The sequence below is a fragment of the Gymnogyps californianus genome, chromosome 1 (genome assembly GCF_018139145.2).
Source record: "Gymnogyps californianus isolate 813 chromosome 1, ASM1813914v2, whole genome shotgun sequence".
NCBI lineage: Eukaryota > Metazoa > Chordata > Aves > Accipitriformes > Cathartidae > Gymnogyps > Gymnogyps californianus.
In genome coordinates this window covers 203,338,227-203,363,657 of record NC_059471.1, presented here as the reverse complement: position 1 = coordinate 203,363,657, position 25,431 = coordinate 203,338,227, and the positions used below count along the sequence as shown (strand labels likewise).

The window sequence follows — 25,431 nt, the reverse complement described above, 5'->3', positions numbered from 1 at the left end:
TTTATTGTTTGCATTTACATTTTAAGTTTCTTTCATTCTAAAAGAGCAGACAAGGTTTCAGGGGTGCTAACTGGCTTTTTCTGTCAGTTGCTGTGGCAATGATTTACCAATTATTTTTTAATTTTTATAGTATTTTGGTGATCGAGTTGGGGGAAAAAACACTTGAAATTGTGATATAGTGCATTGATGTTTATTTGAAATGCTTGGTTTGAATTGCAAATTTTTCTGGAGTGAATGTACCAGTCTTAGTTTTCATAAAAAGTAGAAGTTTATTGAGTTTCAGAATGCGTTTATTCTATTAAACAACTCTTTACGTAACTGGACTTATATAATTGTGGTTACTAAAAAGTGCCAGTGATACCCATAATTCTGACATACCTATAAATTTCTGGCAGATAATTTTTAGGATGTAATATTTTGTGGTTCGTCTCTGACCATAATGTAGTTCTTGCTTGGAGTTTGAGCAAAGTTCTTTCAATATCTGTGACATTTTCAAGACTGAAGCAAAATCAGTTTCTGGGTTACATGATTTTAGTTTAATGACCAGATATGTGACAAAATAGCTTTATAATTTATGGTTAAAAGCTCCATGTTAAGGTTGAATTATTAAGTAGAAAAAACTCGTTTGCCAAAAGTTAAAACTGACTGATTGTGAGTTATGTTTTCTATCGTGAATTTATTAAGCCTATGTATTCAGGACTAGACCTTATTTTTAAAAAGTGCTAAGTATCTCCCACTGATTTCAATGAGAATGAAGATGCTTAGTTGGATGGAGATTGAGGTGGCAAGTGGTTGTACTGTGCAAGGGAGGAAGCAAATTTCAGGGGCATTTCTGTTCAGTTCACACTTTTCATGCAGGGCTTCTTAATCAGAACACAACGTGACTGATGGATCATTTTCAAAAACGTTATTTATATGAGCAATTGGAATTGTGTCTATTTATAGGCTGGTTGCAATCACATTCGACTACTGGGTTTCTTAGCACATTTATCATATGAGTGGTACCAGCAGGAACTCTGCATTTACATCCCCATGTTGCCATTTTTAATGAATACTCCTTTTTAATGGAACTTCTCCATTTTGCTTCTTTGCATTGGTTTCATGACTGCAAAGTTAAAACTGCCCCTGTCCTTCCTTCTGAAGGTAAAATCAACACACTTTAATGATTAGGTTATGAAATTGCATATTGATGCAAGTGGGTAGAACATACGTAAGTGGCTTAACAGAAGGGAATAATGTAACCCTGGGCTGGCTGGATTAATGGAAGAAGCTCTTTGTTCCCAGCCATCTGGGATGTGCATGTACAGTTCTTTCTCTATTAAAGAAATGTTTAGTATCAGAACTTTGGGGTTTTTTAACCTACGGTTTTATTTTGTGTTCCACACAAAATGAGGTGGGAGCAGCATAACTGTTTGCTTCTTCATATTGTCCTCTCGTTTTTGTGGAGGATCAAGTCCAATAAAGACTTACAATTCCATTTTCCAATTGAGTCATTGATCCTTTAGTTGATACAGCCACAAACATATTTTGGGAACTGTATGCTGTTTCTCTTTACCTCTGACATGGATATTGGGGAATATAAGTTAGGATTTTAACTTCTTTTTGCAGGCAACAAAACTGGTGACTAGAAAACTTTCTTTTTAGGCTTTTGAGGGTTCTTTTTACTTTCAAGTTGTTTGATCTTTGCTTCCTTGAGAAATCCAATTTTATTCATACTATCTCTTTTGTGCTTGTCACAATATATAATTACAGTGATAAACATTACAAAACAGATTGGAACAAGAGCCTGTAACTGGAATCTATTCAGCAGTGGTCCCCTGCCTTCTAAAAACTGTGTTAAACATAAGCATTTTGCACCATGCCCTTATGGCCATTAAACTTTAGAAGTTTGTTCTTCACAATGGAGAATTGAAGGCCCAGAGTTGTTGGGTAGTACCTGGGTGAGGGAGTGGAGACCCTGAACCATGTGCTCCCGTCTTCTCTCAGGTCTTGAAGCACCCTGTTATGCCTTTTCTTTCTATTATATTCTTGCAGATATAAGGAATGGCTGGGGACTACGGGGGACAGATGCACCAGTATGAGGGAGCGGAGGCTCTGTATATGGTGTATCCACCATTCTCTGGATCCCACAGGCTACCCATGCTGTATGTACAGTGCTTTTACATGGTGTCTCTAATTCTTATATAGTCCTGTAGTTATTACCTGGCTTCATCCTTACAGGTGTATTATATTAATAATATTTAACTTCATGAGGGCCTAAAAATATTCTGAGGGCCTTCTGCTGTGCCCACTGAAACCAGTGGTAATATTTATACTTTTTTTTACCAAGTTTTGACTGATTTTTAAATTTTATATTTTTCAAAGGTCAGTATAGTATGCTGATGAGTTATGAATGGGTTTATATGATCTGGAAGATCTTAAAATTTCCTTTCATGAGCAGCTCACTGAATTTTTTTATCTTCCCTCTCGTAGTGTGCCTTTTCTAAGTCATTAGATTTTCAGTGGTGACAGCATAATAGCAAAAACTATTCTGAACTGTTCTTGAAAAAGAATAAAAGAAAATATGAAAGGCCTTTTTCTTACTGGGTGTAAGTGTAACAGTAGGAATTCATGTCTATTTTACTTAGTTTTGTTATCATCAATAAATAATTGTGTCTTTCTGTGGGTGATACTCTAAGTGAACGTTGACAGTGTCAATATACATACTCCTCACTGCAGATCGCATCATTATTTTCCCTTGGCAGTACCTGTAGGGACTCGATGCCCAACCCTCCCTCATCCTCGGAGGGAGGAGTGGGTTACAGCACGAGCTGTAACATGTCCGCTCCTCCAGCCACTCTGCAGAAATGAACCACTTTCTGCTTAGGCAGATTTTCTTCTGCATGGTGGATTATTCTGTATCCTGTTCTTTTTGTTTAAAGCAGTAATGTCTTTATAATTTATGTGTATTACTGTGAGACTTGGGAGGTTTGACTTCCATCTTTGATCCATATGTGAAGTATTTTTATTGCTTAGAAAGTGATGTCTTCTTGATAAGTGCTCTATTTGCTGTTCTTTTAAATTTAGCAAGTGAAGGGATCGGGTGCCTGCGTTGCACAGGAGTGGAGCTGAGAAAGCCATGAAGGCCTCAGCTGGTTCAGGTGTCTGAGGTTGCATGAGCCTCTTGGTCACTGCTAGGGACCAGCACCACTCTGTGCACCCCTGGGACCAAATTGATTGGCATGCTGTTCCTAAGATTACTCCTCAAGGAGGTGCCTGTCTCTTTCTCCAGACTTGTCATGATAAAGACAAGACCAGTGGGGCCCATGGAGTTACCACAGAGTCTTGTGACATGGGTGAAGCTTGTGTGTTGACACTGACTCCGTAGCACTGGCTTACCAAATATACACCAAGACATTAAGCATATATCAGCTTTTTCCAGTTCAGCAACTGTGTGATTTACAGCTCTGTCAGATCCCCTGGCACCAACTGGGGATACCTCTGTAGAAGTGACACTTTGTTCTCAGTAGTAACACACAGCTTGTTCAAGAAAGTGAGTTTAACTTGTTATAGTACTATGTTCTCTCAGCCTCATCACTGATCCCTCAACACCAGAAATAATCTTAGACCCTCAGTGCTGTGATACGGTCCCTAGGATGTGAATGTGGATATGAAAATAAATGTTCTCTTGTGCACTTTCTTTGGTGGGGGGTGGTGGTGGTGGTGGTCATTTGGAAATGCATCTTATTCCAGAAGGGGGAAAAGGAGCTGTGGGTATTGTAAGAGTAATGGTCATTCATTGCACCTGATGGATTATTGGATTCTTGATGTAAATACTGAGGACCCAGTCTTCTCTGTTTGTAATTCAACCAGCACTAGTATTGGATGCCTCAGTTCAACTGCTTAATTGCAAAGTAGGTAGACATATGTATCTCACTTCAGGATGTGGGCTCAGCCTTTTTTTTTCCTCTACGTTCTCTTGAGACAGTGGCTTCAGCTGGGTGTTCTCCATCTCATGCTAGAGAGGACAGTGTTTAATGTACTACAGTGGCCAGTGTTCTTGTCAGGTTATGTTCAGGTGAGTGGAAGGTTACCTTAAGATTTCTGTAATTAAAACATATGGAGAGTCCATGGGTATTTTGCATCAGTTGTCTGCACTTCTGGTGTTGCTCCTCAGTAATAAGGTCATTCTGAAATCAGTTGACTTTCTTAGGAGAAATGCTGTCTTTTGCCATTTTACTGCCTGTAGAATTGCTGAGGAAACATCATATTTTTATGAATGTGGACTTTCTATGCTCTGATGCAGTTCCTTCATTTCTGGTGATGTTAAATGCCTGGCAGTCTGGGAAGAAAAAAAAAAAGCGTGTGTTTATTTTCATCATTGTGATTCTGACTTGCGATTTATCAGATTCTGTTTGTTCTGAAAGATGAAAACTTATGGAGATCTTGCGTTGTCTTTATCCACCTTTCTTTGACTAACAGGACTCCTTGCTGAAGCCCAAATTGCTTCCAGAATATCTCTTTGAGGTACCCTAGATGTGTAGGTGTGGCCTCAAGGTTCATTGCAGCTGCTGTTTTCACTAGGACGTTGTGGTTTCAGAGTTCTGACCTGTATAGAAACATACTGATGTTTGTTAAGAATCTGTCATATGATGGTTCCTCTTTTTTTTCAGTCACCAGGACAATGTCCTCGTTTCCTTCAAAAATTTCCAGGCCATTGTCGAATGTGTTGAACATTTTCTTCTTTTGCTTCATTCTGTGCTTTTATCAGTGAGGAGCCTCAGGTGAGGCCTCAGATGGTTAAATTAAAGGCAATATCTGCAAAATAATAATTTCAAATGAACTACACAGAAGCAGAAGTTTCTTTACCTAAAACAGTAATGAATTTTGGTCCCTCTAATCTGTTAGGGGCATTGGGACATAAACACCAATATGTGCTCAGGGCTACAATCGATAGCATTTTTTTTCTTTTATGCATTTGGCTGTCTGCAGTTCCTGCAGTCTTCACCAGCATGCTGATGGTAGATGCTGCTCATGTTAAGCATTTGGAAATATTTTTTTCCGTATTTTGATGATCATTCTTCTGTATATCCCATTATTAACCAGACTTTTCAGTTTCTCCATATTATCAGTTTCTTTTTGGGTATCTGGTTCTCAAGAATAAGCATTTAAAAGTCAAATCTTTTATCATCACAGATTATAAAGTTCACTTGACCAGTTGTTGACTTTGGAACAATAAATTCTAGTTTATACTAACTGTGAATCAGTGGTTTACCGTCTGGTCAACTGCTCAGTGTCAATGTCTCCTGTGACAAGTGGTGTGCTGAATTTTTGTGATATTTCACACTAGATTTTACTTCCAGTTCTGGCTTTACTGTAGTGTTCTGTGATAAATCTACACAGCAAGTAGGTCACTATTCTTCAGATTCTGCAACACTTTCCTTGTGACAGGACCAGGCCAAAATCTGCAACGGAATGTCTCCAATTTTTCCACCCATCTTCAAGAACAGTGACATTAGATGTGTCCTTTACTCAGTGATGACAGAAAAGCCTTGAGCTTGCCTGTGGCACTTTCTAAAGTGATTCTGTAGTTGCTCTTTTTGATAACCATTCAGATACCCTTTGCCACGCAATTAATGGCATCAGGGGAACAACTTGGAACTACAGATAATATGAATATACTTGTGGACTCAAAGTAAAAAAGATGATTTCCCAATGACTGAATTCTTCTGGATCTTAGGATAATGCAGGTTGGAAGGGAACTTGGGAAGTCTCTAGTCCAACCTCCAGCTCAAAGCAGGCCAGTTCTTAGATCAGACCAGGTTGCTGAGGGTTGGTTCTTGAAAACCTCCAAGGACTGAGAGAGACTGCACAACCTCTCTGGGCAACCAGCTCCACCACCTGACTGGCCTCATGATGAAAAGTTTTCCTTATATCCAGTCTGAGACTCTGTTGTTTCAACTCATGCCTTTATCCGTCATCTTCCCACCATGCACCAGTGTGCAGAGCCTCAGTGACCTCCTCATAGGTACTGCCAGGCTGCTGTCAGGTCCCCCAAAGTTGTCTCTTCTCCAGGCTGAACAAACACAACTCCCTCAGCCTCTGCTTGCAGGGCAAGTTCTCGACCATCCTGGTCAGCCTCTGCTGAGCTCATGCCAGTTTATCAATGTCTTTCCTGTATTGGAGGCCCCCAAAGTGGACCCAGTATTCCAGGTGTGGTCTAATGAGTGTGGAGTAGAGGGGGACGATCGCTTCTCCTGTTCATACAGCCCAGGAGGCGGTTGGTCCTCCTTGCTGCTGGGGCACTGCTGGCTCGTGGTCAGCAGCTGCACACCAAGACCCTCAGGGCTGTTCTAGGGGAGCAGCTCCCTGAGCATGGGGTGCCCAGCCTGTGCTGTTGCAGGGCTGAGGATGAGGACAAGGGACGTTTGGGTGCATGTGCCTCTTCTGAGGGTAGTCTAAGATGAAGAAAGTTCACCAGACTTGAATGATCTATACACTGGCTTGTGTGTACTGTGCACTTTTGAGAGCTTCAACTAGTTGTAAGTAACTTTGCCTTCACTTTACAGGTCGGCACATTGAAAAGCCCCTGAGAGTGTAAAAAACCCACGTTGATTCATAAGTGGTTACACTAAATGTAGTACCTTCAAATTCATTTGTCACAGTATTCCAAGCCTGGCACTGTTTATTTTTAACATTTGTAGCTTTTAAATTTTATTGCTTTTTATTGTTTTCTATTTCTTTAGAATTAGAATAGTTTTATTTAATATATCAGCAGTGGGTACCTCAGTCAGCAAATGGTCTGGTTCATTCAACTAGAATATTTTTGTTATCTCCCAGCTGTGCTGCTATCTTGGTAACTTTTACACTGAATGATTATTTAATCATTAAACCTGAAATTTCTAGAAGTGTCAAGGGAACTGTACACAAATTAAATCAAGAAGTTCTTTAGTACTGCTGCTTAAACACAGGACTAAATAAAAAAAATAAAGGAATATAATTTCCTTGGGGTTCCTTCAGCTTTCTCTGTGGCCTTGATTATTCCCTCTAAGTTTTATCTCTAAAAGAACATTGTTACAAACGACTGTTTTGGATGAAGGAGCTAGATGCTGCTCTGTCTTACCCTAAGGGTTCATTTATTCTCCTTTGATATTTAACAGAGTTGTTGTTGAAGAGCATCTGTAGATACTTCCTTTCCTGGGAGAAAAAGACTGAACTGTAAGCCTGAATTCTAGCACCCCGCAAAGCGAGATGTTAACTCTTCGTTTAACTTGTGCTGTAATTCTAGGAGCTTTTCTGAAAAGTGGTCACCTGGGATACACCATTTCCTGCGATATTGGTTTCAGTAAATGTAAGGTGTCTGGCTCACGTTAGGATCTTTATATTTTTCCCCTCCAAATTGAAAGGAATTGTAGTTTACAGTGTTATTATCTCTCCTCTTATGAAGTAAAAATAGAAATAAAAATCTTTCCTCCCTTCCATTCATTAAGAATAATTTCATGTGTATATTATATCCCTGAAAGTATGGTTCTGTTTTGCGTGTATAGCTGACCAAGAGGAAACCGACTTAGAAGCATGAATTTTATGTTTAGTTTTCAAAATGACAAGTCCACTTTTATTCTGAGGTTTTCTGGTGTGGATTCAGTTGCTGAGAAGGTTGCTGCATTTGCACTCGTGAGCTTTCTTCTGTTGACAGTTTCATTTTCTGTTGAAACAGTGTAAGGTAATGATTGTGCATGGGAATGCAAGAGCTGGTCCCAGTGGAGATCCTGCGTATTAAGACGAGGACTATAAGTTGAGGTTTGTGTAAAATGAGGAACTCTGCAGAAAATGGAGAATACTAGAACAGGGACTGGAATACAGCAGCAAAGTATTTGTGGAGATGTGGTCAGCTTTTTCCAAGATAATGTGATATAATTATTAGATATTTGTTGCAGAAGTCTGGATGCCGTTCATGCATGGATCACTTTGGTCCTTTCTTCATTACGTGGAAAGAGCACAATCTTTCTTGGTCAGCTGCAGGTGGAGGAGCGTGCTTTTGTCATCACAGCCATTTGGGTATGGAGCAGACTGGGAAGTCCAAAACAACTGTCTTGACAGTCTGAGGCTGTTTGAGGTCACATTGCCAGGTGTTCATCAGTGATCTTCTTCTGCATACATTATGTCAGTTTTCCTGGGTTCATCTTTAGCCAGCTTCTCTTCAAGCGCAATGTGGTTTTAAGTAGGTAATGAGAAAACGGAGTTAAGTGGTGGTGACCAGCATAAAAGAGTAATACAGCTTGGCGTGCCCTACATGTGTTGATGACACCTCATCCAGCCTTTCTGCATCTTCTTGTAGTAGTATAAAACAAGAGGGAGCAAAACAGCACTGTGGACATCTGCAAGATCCATAGATAGAAGAAGAAATAAAACTGGTTTTACAGTATGCAGGAAAAAGCTAGATTTGCATCAGTTTGTGTGTTCACCCATTTAGTCTCTTGAATACAGTGGTATTTAGTTCATAATGGTACCAAATGTGTATGTGTGGGAGGGGTGGAGGGTGTTTAGAAAGCTGGGAATAAAGATGCGTTTTTTTCAGTCATCAGAGTACGCTGTCTGCATTTACCTTTGGCTAAGGACTTTCTGAGAAATATTAGTTCCAAGTAGTGACAGCTCGTTAGCTGAACGAGTGGAGGTTTAGGAGTTTTTTTCTTTTAGAAAAAGATTAACTAGTTCTGTGAGACCTTGATGCCTTCTTTCTTGTTCTGAGTGGTAAGCAGTCACACAGTTATGGACAACTTATATTATTAGGGAATATGTGTGGTAATCTGTGTTCTCAGGGTGATTACAGTCTCAGTTCTTGGAAGGATAATATTTGTAGTCCATCTTTTGGCTTGTTATAGTTGTCTGCACTATTACAGATGTAGGTTAGCGTGTAGTGATTGCTATGTTGGGTGCTTGCTTTATTACCTTAGTATGTAGTACCAGTATTACTTCATGACAGCAGTTTATATTTTGACTATGAAAAAGTAAACCAGCATATATTATTTCATAGTTATGATCTGTCTTCTAAACTTCCTTTGGCTATCTAAAGAGAATCCTGTCAGCAAAAAGTCTTAAATGGATTTTCTGGAATTGTTGAGAAACCAGATGTTCAAAATCAACCTTTTCAAAACTTGGCAGAAATATTTTCCATAGTGTTTTTTGTCTACCTGTCTTCCTGTTTTATCTGGAATGTGTTTAGTAAATCTAGTTTATCGTATTTCTCATATAGAGGATTATGTGAGCATGACTTACCCATTTGACCAAAGACAACATACCTAAAATCAGCATGCTAAAATTCCAGGAGACAAGCTCATTTAGCTTATTACTGCATTTCATTTTGCCTAACAGCCTGGGCCCAGGAGGAATGAAGAGCATCTCGTTACAGAGTGTTTTGTAATGTAGAATGTAGGTTACTTCTGGAAAATGGGGAAAGGTGGGTTCAAGCTTCCTTCCCCATGTCCCATAGCTGTGAAAAGCAAAGGTAAATTTGCTATAGCAACCATGCTTTGAAAAGGATGACTCCACCTCTTTTTTAGGTGCCTATCCTCAGCTTGCTATTCTGAATCCCAGATGGATGCAGGGGTTTCTGTGAAGCCTGTTGAGATAGAATTTTGCACTCCCTTAGTTGCCCAAACCAAGTCTACCCTGTACGTGGGAACGCTGTTTTTGACACGTGCCTCTGAGGAACACTTGTAATTATGACTTAATTAGACATCATTCCAAAGGTTCCTAGGAGTATTCTAGATTTAGTATTATCTGTACCTTCCTCATTTTGCTGGATGATTGATCATACTGCTGTTGGCAGGTTTTTCACCTTGTCTTGGTCAAATCAGTTCAGTCCGCTGGCAGGACACTGAGACAAGCTTGTCAGAGCCAATAGTTTTGGCTTTGTCCCTAACCTCCCTACAGTCACTCTTTGCATGAGTCTTTGGCTTGGAGGTCACCTTCTCTTATCTGCCCTTAATCTACATTTTTTCTGTTTTCTTGAATCCTTTTATATCTTTACATGTCCTGTTATCAGTGATTATTTTCTTTGTGTGTCACTCTTAACCATTTTCTTTCCCGTACTACATCCTTCCTTTAGCAATGAAGATTTTGTATTAGTCTTTAAAACACCAGCATATAAAATAGCCATAAATATGTGATTCCATAGCCTTTGTTTCATTAGCCTTTGTAACTCTTTGCAGATCTGTAACACCAGTCCCTCTCCTTTCCCCTCTCCTCGCCCCAGTCCTGTTAAATCAGGGTGGTGCTTGGCTGTTTTACCTGGTGACCTGCTGGCAGACCTGAGTTCTGCTGTTCATTTTCCCCACTTGAATTCTGTGTTTCTTATGCTTTTTTGGTTCCCCTCCTACTTTTCAAAGTGCTCCTTTACACAGCATAGGCACTCCCCCTCTTCTAGTATGTTAGTTAGAGTGCCTTGGAGAAGAGTGTCTTTCAACTCTTCCCCTTCTGTATGTCCTTACTTACCTTAATGTGGTGGGTTGACCTTGGCGGGATGCCAGGTGCCCACCAAGCCGCTCTGTCACTCCCCCTCCTCAACTGGACAGGGGGAGAAAAAATGTAACGAAACGCTTGTGGGTTAAGATAAGGACAGGGAGATCACTCAGCAAATACCATCACGGGCAAAACAGACTCGACTTGGGGAAATGAATTTAATTTATTACCAATCGAATCGGAGTAGGGTAATGAGAAAATAAAACTAAATCTTAAAACACCTTCCCCTCATCCATCCTTTCTTCCTGGGCTCAGCTTCACTCCCAATTTTCTCTACCTCCTCCCCCTGAGCAGTGCAGGGGGACAGGGAATGGGGGTTGCAGTCAGTTCATCACACGTTGTCTCTGCCGCTCCTTCCTCCTCACGCTCTTCCCCTGCTCCAGCGTGGGGTCCCTCCCACAGGAGACAGTCCTCCACAAACTTCTCCAACATGAGTCCTTCCCATGGGCTGCAGTTCTTCGCAAACTGCTCCAGTGTGGGTCCCTTCCATGGGTCCTTTCCACAGGGTGTAGTCCTTCAGGAGCAGACTGCTCCAGCGTGGGTCCCCTGCGGGGTCACAAGTCCTGCCAGCAAACCTTCTCCAGCGTGGGCTCCTCTCTCTCCATGGGTCCACAGGTCCAGCCAGGAGCCTGCTCCAGCGTGGGCTTCCCACGGGGTCACAGCCTCCTTCAGGCATCCACGTGCTCCGGTGTGGGGTCCTCCACGGGCTGCAGGTGGATATCTGCTCCACCATGGACCTCCATGGGCTGCAGGGGGACAGCCTGCCTCACCATGGTCTTCACCACAAGGCTGCAGGGGAATCTCTGCTCCGGCGCCTGGAGCACCTCCTGCCCCTCCTTCCTCACTGACTTAGGTGTCTGCAGAGTTGTTTCTCTCACATCTTCTCACTCCTCTCTTCTGGCTGCTGTTGCTGTTGCGCAGTAACTTTTTCCCTTCTTAAATACGCTATCACAAAGGCGCTACCACCGTTGCTGACTGGCTCGGCCTTGGCCAGCGGCGGGTCCATCTTGGAGCCGGCTGGCATTGGCTCTGTTGGACACAGGGGAAGCTTCTAGCAGCTTCTCACAGAAGCCACCCCTGTAGCCCCCCCACTACCAAAACCTTGCCATGCAAACCCAATACACTTACTTACTTCTATGATTTTAGCATTTTCTTTTTTTGCAAATAATTCCCAGTTCTTTCTACCCACCCTGTCCTATGTCTGACTGGTTCTTACATCTCACCTTCAATATCTTCTTATAACTCCAAACTTTGAGTACTTCCTTTTCTGGCATTTCTCTCTACTTGTATTTTTCTCCTATTTTCTATTTTTTTTGTTCTGTTGTATTAATAGTTTCATGTTTTACTCTGCTAGATTTGTAAATTCAGTGGTGTCTTTCTGCACACATCTTTTGTATTTAACCTATCATTAAAAATAATTATTTTTAATAATTAAGCCCCAAATACACATATTTCATTTAACAACCCAAACTAATGCCTCCTTTTCAGGTATTTTGCAAGATTGAGGGCAAGACATGAGTGGACAAACGAAAGGAGAGATTAAAAGAGATTAATGGGTAATAAATTAATTTGAATATGTGTTTCCGTTTCCTCTTCAAGGTATTCAATATATGTAATTTTGCCATCAAGTTTGAAAAATTTGGCTATGGTGGTTTTTCAAGAAGTGGCTAAGTATGCTGTTGACCACTTTAATGTGTCTTCAAATGTATTAGAACTCATCTAAATAGTTTCTTGTTGAAGTTTACATAGTTTAGTAAAAATCAACAGCAACTATTTTATCCTTTTTGGCTCTATTATATGTAACCTGACATGATATACACTATAAATAACAAACACTGTCAGACTGGACAGATAATTCATTTTGGGTAAAAACAAGCTGCTATTGTGGTTTACTGCACTGTATATAGTTTCCTTAAACTGTACTAATATGTTACTCATTTAAAAATGCAAATATGTACATCTCAGGGTGTAGGCTCTGGAAATGAACAGTTGTAGCTTCAATTTTTAAAATGTTTGTAGCAAATCAGGTTTCAAAGCTGTTTAGTATTTGAAATGTATTTAGAATCCTGAAAAATATTTTGATGTAAAATAATATTAAATCTGCTTGTATAAAGCAGATAAAAATAGGCAAAAAGTTGAGGTTGCATTGTTCAGAATATGCTTGCTTAATAGCTGCAATTTATATTTGCTCACTTTCTATGTAAGGCATGAGTTTTCTAGTGGGAAAATAATGTACGCTCTCTGAGATCTTCCTGATGCTGACGTTTCAATAAGGGAAAAAACCTGTAGTTGATGGCTATGAAGTACTAAATAGGGGAGGAAGAGCTGGTTGCAGTTCTGTTTTTATCCTGTAGTATTAGCAAATATAAAGTTGAAATGTATGCAAACAGCTCTGTGCCTGCTTAGACTTTGTCAAATATGCATATTTCAGATGTGTCCCAAATGACACACTGTAGCATTGTGAACTGCTTGAACTTGTATGAGAATGGGAACAGAAGGTTACCCAAGTCAACATCAGAGTACAGTATGTTGCTATATGTTATGCTACTCCATATGTTATGTTGGGAAAGCTTATAGAGTAAGTAGTATATTACATGGTATATACTGACAAACTCTTCTAGTGGAAGCGCATCTTACTTTTGTAATGATTTTATTGTTTAATAACTACCTGCAGTGTTCTGGACACAGTAATGTGTGTTTGTGCTGGTTTTCACTAGATGAAAGTGAAAACTTCACAGACAGATGAAGTTAAGCACTTCCTGAGAAGCCAAGCAAAACTGTCTCCTACCATCAGCCAGAAGCCTGGTTGTTTTTTTAGCTCCATCTTGACAAATTACACAGTTATAGAAAGAACTGAAATAGGACTAGAAATAGGACTAAGTACTATGTAAGTCCTTAGGGAAATTCTGTTAAAGCCCCTTTCTGGTTCCCTATTTAAAAATAGCAAAATCTTTTCAGCTACTTGTGGTGAAGTTCAAACATACTGTTTCTGTGGAGGAGCCTATTTAATGATTTAAACCCCTATGATTTCAGGGAAGAGCATGCATCTTTGACCCAGCAATGAGTGTGCTAGCTGTGATGCAGAGTGCATTGGCCTCTGGAGTACAGGAAGGTACTGCAGTCTAACACGTCGCAATTTTCACTGTTATATACCAAATAATATTAAGGAACTTGTGCAAAGGTGCCCACACATGAATAACTCAACTGGGATAAAGTTATCCACAAATGTCTTGTGTGGGCCATCATGTTTCTTCAAATGGGCTTTCATGGTGCTCAGTACAATCTTGATGAAATCCCTGCTTCAGTGTGAGGATTGGTGAAATATGAATAAACCCCATGTGGACTTTTGAACGGAGAATCCGTGGGAGGTTCTATGACTCACTATTGGCATGGACCTCATTCAAGATGCTACATGTTATATTAGGCACTTCATGTTATTTAGAAATGCTGGAGGAAATATCTTGAAGTTTGACTAATTAGAAATAGCATTGGTAGCAGATGGACAAGAGAAAATACTGTAGAAAAGTTGATTGTGTGAGTCTTTGATTTCTTGCAAGCATGTGGTGCTGGCTGAGCAAGGTCTTCCAAAAGAGCTGCATAGCTGAGCACAAACCTGGTATGTGTTCATGACTATGAGGCAGTCTTTGGAGTGTTCATGACTATCAGGCAGTCTTTGGAGAATTTCAGTCTTTATACTGAAAGCAAGAGTAGATAACTGTCCTTCATGAGCAGCCGATCTTGAAACAGACTGTCTTGGCAGTGCTTCCAAGACTCCAATTCAGTCAGTTGCCGCCTAATGAACTGAAGGCCACCTTCCTGATAATTAAGAGGAAACAAGCTGCCTGGATTTTATCCAGCTTTGGATTTCTAGGCTGGTGTCCTGAGCACTTAGTGATTTGTGTTAGGTAGTGGACCACTCAAAAGTTGTTACCCCATAAATCTGGTAGACTGGAGGGGAATTTCTTCAATTTTTGGTTTGTTTTATGTGAGGAAATCTCAAGAATATTCATATCTCTGTGATTGCCAGACCTTTATTCTGAACATATGTACTTTTATTCCAGTTTGGATAGCATTTGTAATGTAAATGCTCTATGTCTAAAATAGCAATAACACAGAATTACAGTATTAGGCATTCTGTGTATTAATTCGCCTAATTGTGCCTAGATAAAGTTTCGGTTTAGTGACCCTATCAGGCGTAGGCGTTTTACAGATGCCTTCTTTTTGACAGTATCATGGGAAATGATAGACCCAGTGATCATGCTTTGTTCCAAATTAGCTTATATTTAAAGTAAACTTAACTCCTTGAAATAGTTTCAGGGTTTTGCACAAATGGTGGATCTCAGCAGCAGAGCCAGTTGGTATTGCCTTATTATATCATGTGTAGAATCAGATAATTTTTATCTCATCTCATTGTGCGCTCAGATAGAAGAGAAAGTTGATCTCCTTTCTCTGGATTGTTCTTCAGTTGTTATGTTTACTTACAGGTCTTCAGTCTCATCTACCATGTGGTCCAGTCAAAACCAGGTCTAGAATTAGATAGTTGCAAGCATCAGAGACCATGACCAGTTATTTCTCCTTGCTACCATCACACAGGGTTACTTTTGTTTGAATAAAAACTACTTATGAAATTGGGATTTTGGGGTGCAGGGCTGTCTTGCTAGTTCCTCCTGCAGTGGCAGGAACTGGTGAGATGTTAAAAAATGGGTTTCTGTGTCAAACTTTGGAGGTCCAGTAGTATTTGTGGTCTAGTTTGGAACTACCACCTGCCATGCAAGGAGTCTCTGTGCACCATGTTTCTAATCTGTGTTTAGTAGATGAAGAGAAGTACATCCTGACAAAATGGAAAAAAATCTCATGCTACCAGTAGGTCACCTTAGCAATTTTCATACAGCTAAACCAGGGCAGTGACATTCTTGCTGTATGAGGGGATGGGCATAGCTGTCATACTGAGGGATGTTTGTAGGGACGTATGGCATGCTGGCGTAGCTACAGTGGCTAGAGATGGTCTGTTTTCACACTCCAGCCTGATAGTCATGCTGGCAAAACTGTAGTCTTGATTTGTCCTGAATGGGATGAAGAAATATTTCCACAGCTCTTTTTCTCTTGTAAAATTCTTTGTAATATGCTTTATGACTTGGGGGTTCTGTGCTTTGGAAAGGATACACACGTATTGATTGTTTTTCCTGCCATGTTTTGAGTATAATACATTATTTTACGATTATATATGAATTTTCATTCATTTCATTATTGATAGCTTCTTATTTCATGATACATCAAGGGAACAGATAGAGCATGACTAACATTTTTTGTGATCTTACAATTACTAACTGTATGTTAATTTTCATTTTAGAATTCATTCATATCTGAAGTGACTGTATTTCTGGTTTTTAATATAAAACATATTTACTAGCTGAAAACCAGAAAATTGACTTTACTTGGAGTGATGAGTTAGAAATTATGAAAGCTTACCTCTTCTTGCTGACAAAGCAATCCATCTAGAGTTGTGTGCAGTTTTCAGTCCATGTATATTTTAATAATGCACTGCCTTTTGACAATTCAGATTTTTCCTACAAATCCTTTGCGTTGATGTATTTGGGCTTGTTTGTGTCCATCTTGGGGAAGTATATGTGAAACATAATCCTCAGTTGAATAAAAATAGTTTCACTTAGTTGAGCTTAGCAACCAATGGAGAAATATGTACAGTGTTTGTATCACTATTTTTAATGCTATAATTATGCATGGGATGAAATAGGTCCCTAAGAATGGTATTAGGACTGCTTTTTGAGCAATGATGTGAGTATTGCATTCAGCAGTGACACGTAGCAAAATGTGGCAGGGCATTTGAGCATGATAAAGTCACCATGTACTGTGTGCTGTCGGGAGAGTAGAATGAGCTGGAGAGGCAGGAAAATAAAATACTGAACACTGAGTATTGCAGCCACCAGCAGTGGAATGGTTCAGAATAATTCATGTCCGTGGTGCCAGTCAAGCCTTAGACAAAAGAGATGGGGACCACAGACTGTCTCCCTGGAATATACGAAATGAATAAAGAAGGTGTGCTATTGCATGAGCAACCTATCATCATCAGATGATGAATTTCTTTGTTTTCCAAGAAATATAGACTAAATGGAGAAGTGGGGGAACCAGTCTTGCAGCTTGTTATAACTAACAGGACTCATCTCAAGAAGGATAAGATTTATCTCAGCCAATTAGTCACATTTTTAATTAATCTCGTCTTAATCTGGACATGTAATACAGGTCAGATGAATCACTTTGTAAATGTGCCGGTTTCTCTCTATTAACTGTAACTGGAATCCAGATGACTTCTGCAGATGTGGATGTCTACATAAGAGGCATCTCATTTAATTTTAGATGTTTTATGTCATTGGGATTCTCATGTGCCAAACCCCAATGTTCATGTCATGAAATTCAGTGGACCGTAGTAATGGCAGAGACCATATTTCAAGAACAGAAGTAAAATGTATCAAGTTTTTCCATGAGACATCTAGTGGTATGCACTTAGAAATTAATATGTTGCTAGACTATAAAGTCTGTAGGACAGGCTACTGAAATAAGCAATGAAGGAAAGGAAATTCCATATTTAAAACCGCAGAGCCACAGCATTGGTATAATCTTTAAGTTGTGACCTAAATGAAAGATGCATCCTTGATTATGGGAAAAAGATAAGCCAAGGCAAAATAAGTACAGAATTGGAACCAGAAGAGTAAGTTTCTCATCACAGATGATAAGAATAAATCATTTTAAAATTTGGGCAGATGGGCACTAGCCAGGAGAAACTGCAGTTCTTAAATATATTGTCCGTAATCAGTGATAAAGAAGAAATATTTAATGAAGGCACCTGCTGGTAATAGTTAATGAGACTGACTGAAATGAGCTTCTAGCAGAGAAGAGTGAAGTTAGAGCAGAGACACCAGATGACACAGAAGACCTCAGGAACATACTCTCTTTTTGGACTGATCCTGCTTCAGGCTATGTGAAAGGGACTGATAAGATGATTCAGGATGGGCATGGATGAGGCTAAATTCAGTTTCTTTTGTGTGGTCTGGAAGACTGTTAAAAGTTCAGCCAGGCTTTCTGAGACCTGTCAATTCTGGGATAACAACATCAAAGCTATTAAATTAAATTCCTGTTTTGTATAATTTTTTTCATGTAGAGGTTTTATCGGAGGTAAGGTCAGGATGTAACTGTACCTCAGGTTGCAACAGACTATTCATGCACCCAGCAACACACTGTACTGTAATACAGATTTGTTGACACATACATGCACTAGGGCATAGAGGCTGATACCAGCTGAAACAAAGTAGTGATTTACATTATGATGGGTTATGGTGTTTACTTGGCATGTTATTATTGTTGCTATTTAAATAAAATCCCCTAAAGTTTATTTCAGACAAGACTGAAATAACTATAGTACCATAAAACAGTTGGTAGGAACATTTTGTTTATATAGAGGTAAAATATTATAGTTGTTCAACAGATTGCAGACTTCCTTTTGTGGGCATTTGTTATTATTTGGGACCAAATCCAGTTCCTAGTAAACTTGGTAGGAATCTTTCAGTAGCTTCCAGAGGGACTTGTATCAAATTTCTTTAAGTTTTTGAAGAAAGTTAATTGATTTTTATCAATTTCTGTTTTGTTAAGTTTTGTCAAGTTTTATAAAGTTGACATTTTAGTGTTTGCTGGGTGCCTGATATGGTGAGGACCAAGAATTCCTTTGGGACTCTGCATAATATGTGCAATGATATGCTTTGCCATGAAATCATCTTAATTGGATGGGGTAATGAGGAGTTTAATGGGTCTGCCTTGTCACTACTTTAGAAGTTGTTTGTAGAATAATATAGGAAATATGAGGAATAAACAAGAGGACCTGAAATCTTAATCCATGAGCAACAGTGTGACTGAACTAGCATAGCAAAGACATGGTGGGAGGACAGGGAGGAGGAAGAGGCTGTTGCTGTTGTATATCGGGTTCAGATACTTGTGCTGTGACCCAGCTGTAGAGGGAGTTGGACATACTGATGCTTTATGAGTAATAGTAGAAGGGGAAGAAGCTCATGGGCTCCATTGTTATGCAGGCATTACACAGATCACCAAACAGATCAGGTAGGTGGGGATTTTTATTGGCAGAGTACAGGGGATGGTGATGATGGGAGATTTTAATTAATCAGTCATCTGTTGGAAACCAATAGAGGAGAATACCAGGTGCCCAACATGTTTCGCAATGTGCTTACAACCAAATTTTGAGACGGTGGGAAAAGCAATAGAAGGGGAAGCTATTCTATTTGATACCAGCTCTAAGGGAGAAACTGTTCAAGAATAGGGAGAGAAAAGGCAGCTTGAGTGAGAATTACCCTGGGGTGACAGAGCTCACAGATTTCAGGAAGGGAAAGAGGTTGAGTAAAAGAATCAGAATAACAGTTTTCAAGGGGATATGAGAGGACTGTGGGGATAATCTCTTTGGAAAGGAGTCTGGAGTAAAGAAGTTAAAGGAATTGGTTGTTCCTCAAAGAAAAAATATAAAGAGAAAAAATGCAAATTGAGACAGCACAGGAGACGGACAAAAAGCATAGTAAAATAAATCTGTCTAAAATATAAGCACCTCATTTATATCAAGCACAAGAAGGAACCATGCAGAAAATTAAAACTAGTTTGGATTATTCAGAACAAGTGCAAAAGGATAGCAAAAGATGTAGAGAAAAAAAAATAATCAAAGAAGCCAAGGCCAAAAAATGTGAACAAGAAAAGACTGTGCACAAGAAAGAACATGAGGAGTTACAGAAATTGTTCTGGAAGTATATTTCTGGTAAGAGCATATTCCAGGAAGGTGTTGCTCTACTGCTTAACAGAAGCACATCAATCTTCACTAGTGGTATCAAGAGCATATGGAAAACTCAGCCTAGACTAGAGAAAGGACAAATCAGAGAGTAATTAATGTGTTAGGTGCTCCCCGGTTAGCTGTGCCTGAGACACGCTATACTTGGAAACTGGAGGAATTGGCTAAATCAGTCTCAGCCCTGTTAGCAATTACCATTGAGAATCTGAAGAAGAAAAATGAGAGTGTGTGAAAAAACAGAAAAATAGGAAAACTGATCCTTAAAAGGGTGGGGGAGCTATGGAGGGAAGAGGCCTATCACAGATTTACAGATAATTTTTGTTCCTAGAGAAACTACAGACAAATATTCAAACTTTTTGTAAGTACCTGGAGGAAAGCAACAAACAGCAATCAGCATGGGTTTGTTGGAACTGTCTAATACCCTGTAACGAGAGATTAAAACTTGTGGATAAAAGAAAAGGAGCAGATGTCCTACATTTTCACTTTAAGAAACTTCTGAATGCTGTCTGACAAGACTCCCCTTTAAACAAGCTGGGGAACATCAAGCAGTGTCTTAATGTAAGTTGCATGGGATGTAGCTGCAAAACTGGTTGGATAAGGTAACCCCCAAGCAGCTAGTGCTGTTTCACTGCCATGTGTGTATTCCACAAATAAACACTATTCTGTTTTGTCAGTAATAATCTGGATTATGTATTAGAGAGTATGCTTATTAAATCTTCAGTTGTCACAAAGTTGAGAGTGGATTGGAAGGATGCTGGAGAACAGGATTAGAATTGAAAATGATCTTGACACATTGGAGAAATGGCTTGGGGAATAAGGTAATATTTAGCAGGTGTAACTGCATGGTACTACACTTGGGCAGAATAGCCATATACAGGACACAGGACAGCTGGTTAAGCAGTGGGTTTTGAAAACAATACGTAAGTCATCAATATGACATGAGTAAACATAATCAAGCTGTTGTGAAAAAGGTATGGATGGATGAAAAAGACAGACAGCCTGCAAAATGTATGGAGTAATTAATCTGTTGTACTCAGGACTCTGCTCAGCTCAAATACTGGGTCCAGTTTTGAGCACCACACTTCAATAAAGATAGGGCTAATTACAGGGAGTTCAGAGAATAGCAATGAGGACAGTTAGAGAGCTGAAAAACATGACTTGTAAGGAAAAAATTGAAGAACGAGAATTGTTTACCCTAAAAAGTAAAAGGTAGGAGAGAAAAGTTTCCAAGTATGTAAAAAAACCCCCCAAAATGAAAAACAAACAAACAAAACCCCCAAAAAACCCAAACCCCAAAACCCCAAACCACCTTGAACTTACACAAATGAAGTGAATGATCTGATCTCTGCATCCAGTATGGATAGCTTAAATTCTAACAAGAAAGAATTAGTTTAGACATCAGAAAAAAAATTCTAATAGTAAGGTAAGACCACTTAGAACAGGTTAGGTGAGAAATTTGTAAGTATATTAGAGGTCTTTTAAAACACAGAAAACATGTCCAAAAATGATACAAGTGTAGCTTTGTTTCACTGGCAGTTTGGCGATGACCTGCTATGGACCCTATCAGCAGTGTCTTCTGTGATTCTCTATTGAGTGTGTTACATTACTGCATATTATTACTGTGCCACACAATGCATTTTCTGTTCTGTAAATCTTGTGAAACATTACTGTACTTTGAATTAAGATTATACTTTTTTTATTTCAGTGTGTGCAGAAGCTTACAATCCTGATGAGGAAGAGGACGATGCAGAATCTAGGGTATTTAATGCTTTGAGTCAAATACTTATTTTTTCAGTTCTCAGGCATTAAATTTAGGAAGAAAATAGGACTGATTATATAAGTTATGTAACCAGCATTACCATTCGTTTCCAAAAGCATCCTTATTATAATATACTTTAATGATCTGTGGGGTTTTCATGTTAAAGGAACATTTAAAAATTCTCTGTAATAGTCATCCGTGCAGGACCTGATATGAGTATTATTCTAAATTACCACACCTTTGATACATGGTCTGTTAAGGAAACATTTTTGTGCAATTATATTTGCCCAGAGAGTGCCTGCTCCTAAAAGTACTTATTTGGTGTCCTCATAATCTTGCAGTAGTTTCCTCAATATTCTAGTATTTTTCATAAGGCAGAAAAAGGTAAATCATAAAGTCGCTAAGATTTTCAGATGTACAATGCAATAGCTAATGAACTATATTTATTTCTTATGTCACCCTTTTAAAGGCATTTACTTAGCTTTTAATATGAAATAGCATAAGTATGACTTTTAAGACAAGTTTAAATGTTTGTATTCTACCTAATTTCTGGCTTGTAAAACTGTCAAAAAGGTTTTCCTATAGTATCACAGCTTTGAAACCTAGCATACCTTTTTAAGCATATGAGTTGAATGAACGACTTGATTGATACTTACATTAACCAGACATCGGTAATTTAGTAAATCTCTGGCTCACTCGGATAGTGTCAAGTCTGTTGTTTACTCTGTGAAACTGCTGATATAAATTTAACGCAGATACTATTTCACAAAATATTCTTTGGGAAGTAGTCATGGCAAATGGCTAAATGTAACAGTGGTGCTTTTTATAAAACATGCATGCTCCAAATATGATTAGAGAGTAGCAGAGTAACGTTTATGCAGCAATAGTTGAGATAAAGGTATCCAGAATGGCTTGCAGAAATGAACTGAATTCTACAAATGTGAAGGTCTTGTTAGCTTAAATACAGCAGTGCTTCATTTGCTAATGCAATGGTGATACAATGTTATCGAGTGTTTATTCAAATCCTGAAGGTTTTGAAATGAAAGTGTTATGAAGCATGGCCAAAATATTGTGTAAAATGCTTAGCTGAATTAGCTCAGTCCTTCAGCTAGTGCTGCTATATGATAACCACTATAAAGGTTTTTCTATTATATCCCTCAGATTATTCACCCTAAAACAGATGATCAAAGAAACAGACTGCAGGAGGCGTGCAAGGACATTCTTCTTTTTAAGAACCTAGATCCGGTAAGAGACTCTTTGTAATGAACAACATTTAGCAGTGCTGCTAAGAATAAATTCTCTTGAAGTTTTGAACAGAAGTTTACAGATTTGACTTTTGTAAGCTCTTATGTATGTTTTCCTGACCATTTCATAAACTCCAGAAATGCCATTTTTATAACTGATACGTCATATATGTAGAGCCTTTTGTTCACCACCATGAATGATAGTCTTGAAGTACATTAATATGAATGTATGCATTAATATGACTGTATTGTATTTTCTTATTTTAAATCTTCTTGCTGTACATTGATGTATATAAACTCATCAGTTAACTGGAACGTTTAAATTGTTTCTACTAGTTACTTTTTATCATCCAAAAGTGTGCTGAGTGCTCCATCAAAACCTAAAATTACCCCTAAAGCCTACAGTTTAGCTATAGATGTAATTGAACAAGCAAGTTATGAAATAGAGGGAAAGAGAAAGGCAATAGCGAGGTGTTTACATTATTATTTCACTTAATACAGATACCGTAAAAATGCTACAGATCATTTTCTTCTATGCAGATAATTTCCTTCTATTGCCTATAAAAACAATTATGGGCTTTTAAGAAAGCTTAAATGCAGTGAATGAGTGATCTGGATCAGACAAAGGTGATAATGCTACAAAAAAGCACAGGGTTGTTCAAGGGAAAAGGCGAGTATATCAATCAAAACATGCATGCTGAGGCTGGGATGACTCACAGCACACCAAATGCTTTCTCAAGAGAATTGATTCAGTGCTGTCAGGGGAGGGAGCATGGGGGAAAGGGAAATAATTATGTAGAGTTTTAAGCATGAGAACAAAAAGTTTTAAATTTGATTCAAGGGGGAGCTAATGGAAAGACCAGCCTGCAGCTCTGTTTGGAAGTCAGGTGCTGCTACAGAGAATGCAGGTTAATTTGTGCTGCGGGTTTCCGGCTCCTGCTTGTATCTGCACAAAGGCTGAGCCCTGACCCTGGGTGCCTGTTCCCAGAGAGGCCCTGAGGAGCAGTGAGCCACAGACTGCCAGCTTTGCAGAACCCTGGAGTTAGAGCTATAGGAGGGCATCAAAAGTCTCAAGGTAGGTGCTAATATGTGTGCATTCTTGGGACACTAGGGATCCTGACACAGAAGATTTCCTAACTCCCTCCCTCATGCTGTCTGTTTGATGGGTAGTTAATTAGCTGTTCCACTATACTGGATCGAGCTAAAGTCACCCAAACATTTGCCCCTTCCACTCCTGAATTATTTTTCTGCATCACTTCAGGGACACAAAGTGGTTTGTGGGCAGCTGCTCTGGATGTGAAATTGCTTTATTATATATTTTCCTTATTGTTGCTGTGTCCTGGCTTCCACTTGGCTGGACCGTCGTTACATTAGCCTGCCAATGGCATTTTGGCAGACCCCTCTTGGTTAGTCTCTGAGCATTTCTCTCTTATGAGCCCTGTGACCCAACAGATTATCTATCGCTCCTAGAATCTGCCATGATATTAATTTTGAGCTACTGCTTTCCTGATTCTGGCTTTACACAGTTTCTTGGTGGTATCTGCTTACAGTATCAGTCCTCCGGATGGGATCTGCTTTCCTTTCCAGTGAAAACTACATCTTCTTTCTAAATAGTCATCAGCCACTTGGTCTGCAGGACAGGGATCTACTGGCTTCGTATCAGCTATATTGTAATGTTGTGTAGATGCAGAGCATTAAACTGTTCCAGTATGGGCACTTGATATAACTCTTTCAAGGAATATTGAGGGATTATTTCCCCTGTTTGTGGGGGTCTTCTCAGGACTGTGCTGCTGTCTCGATACCATATCCCCTTCATGTTTTGAACTCCTTTTTTACTTTTTGCTTCTGAATCAGTTACTTGTAATTGCTAACAGTTCCCACAGTCTGTTCCAGGTGTTTAGCAGAAGACTTCTTAGCTGAGTCCTCCCCTTGCAGAGCTCTGCAACCAAAGCCTTGAAATCTGCTCCTGGGATCTCCCAAGTCTTTTTTACCCTGCTTTGCTCAGATTGTTCAGTGGATTAAGAACAATTCCTTCTGCTTTAAATCCTTCACAGACAGAGTTCTGGAAAGTTGAATAAGATAATTTTTGTAAAGGAGTTGTTCATTATAATAACTTTACTCATAAAAGGCATTGGAAAGCTACTGAGCTCTGAAGATAGCAAGGGTATTAAAATGTAGCCTTCTTCAGTCTGGCTTGCTCCTGTGGAGCCAAGATCTGTAGTCCCCAGGGGACTTCTCCCACTCCTCCTTCTTGTTCTGCTGCTAGGCAGTGACTCAAGAACTGTGCCACTGTAGTTGCAGTAATTTAAATGCTCCTGTGGCAGCTCTCTTCCTCACCTCTGCCTCTCCACCCCACAGCCCAAGCGCATGTGGTGCCAGCTGCTGCAGGTTGCTCTCTGGTGTAGTAGCAAAAAAACTCCTTCATCTTGGAGAGAGATAGTATCCTCAGCTGCTAAAGCTAAAGTCTCTGGAACAAAAGTCAAGCTGTGTATCGATAGCATCTCCCACTCCCACTGTTTTTTTTCTTGTATTGAACTTCAGCCTCTTTCTGCTGTAGTTCTGTGTATGAAAAACATTGTTTTAGAGGTCAGTGAGTTTAAAGTACTTAATGGCTTTTCCCTGATGGCCTTTTAGCAAGGTGTCAAACACCACTCCTAGATAGGACACCACTCTGAAATACAGTATAACATGCCCTAAGGCACCATCAGAATTGCATTCAGTACATGATGCTAAATGGAGTTCACGTTTTCCTAAAAACTTTATCCCACCCTAACACGCTGTGTTTTAATTTGAATGGAAGGATAAGATAAGGGTATCATTAAAGAAGAAGAAGTTGCAGTAGTTAGGAGGTGACTTACAGTACTGCTCAGCATTTTAATAAAAGAGTCCCTCTGAACAGACAAGAGCCTTCACATAAAAGTAAAAAACAGCAGAACCATTTGAATGTAAGACAAAATGAGAGAGAGGAGAAAAAGATAACCTTCAGACTTTGGGACAACTTAGGACTTTCTAAACACACACAACATTGTCTGGAGCCTGCATTTACCTGATAGCAGTGTTTGAATATCAGATAG

At 39.4% G+C, this 25,431-nt stretch overlaps 1 protein-coding gene across 5 annotated transcripts in view; it reads left to right on the top strand.

The window, feature by feature from the left end:
* Nucleotides 1–25,431, top strand: part of PRKAR2B (protein kinase cAMP-dependent type II regulatory subunit beta) — a 95,951-nt gene that overhangs the window by 52,562 nt on the left and 17,958 nt on the right. For 4 of the 5 annotated variants that reach the window (XM_050915291.1, XM_050915292.1, XM_050915289.1 and 1 more), the window contains 2 exons: nucleotides 21,060–21,112; nucleotides 22,275–22,358. In XM_050915291.1, coding sequence (XP_050771248.1) covers nucleotides 21,060–21,112; nucleotides 22,275–22,358 — 137 coding nt within the window. The remainder of the gene's footprint in view (nucleotides 1–21,059; nucleotides 21,113–22,274; nucleotides 22,359–25,431) is intronic. The other variant, XM_050915293.1, reaches the window with a different exon arrangement.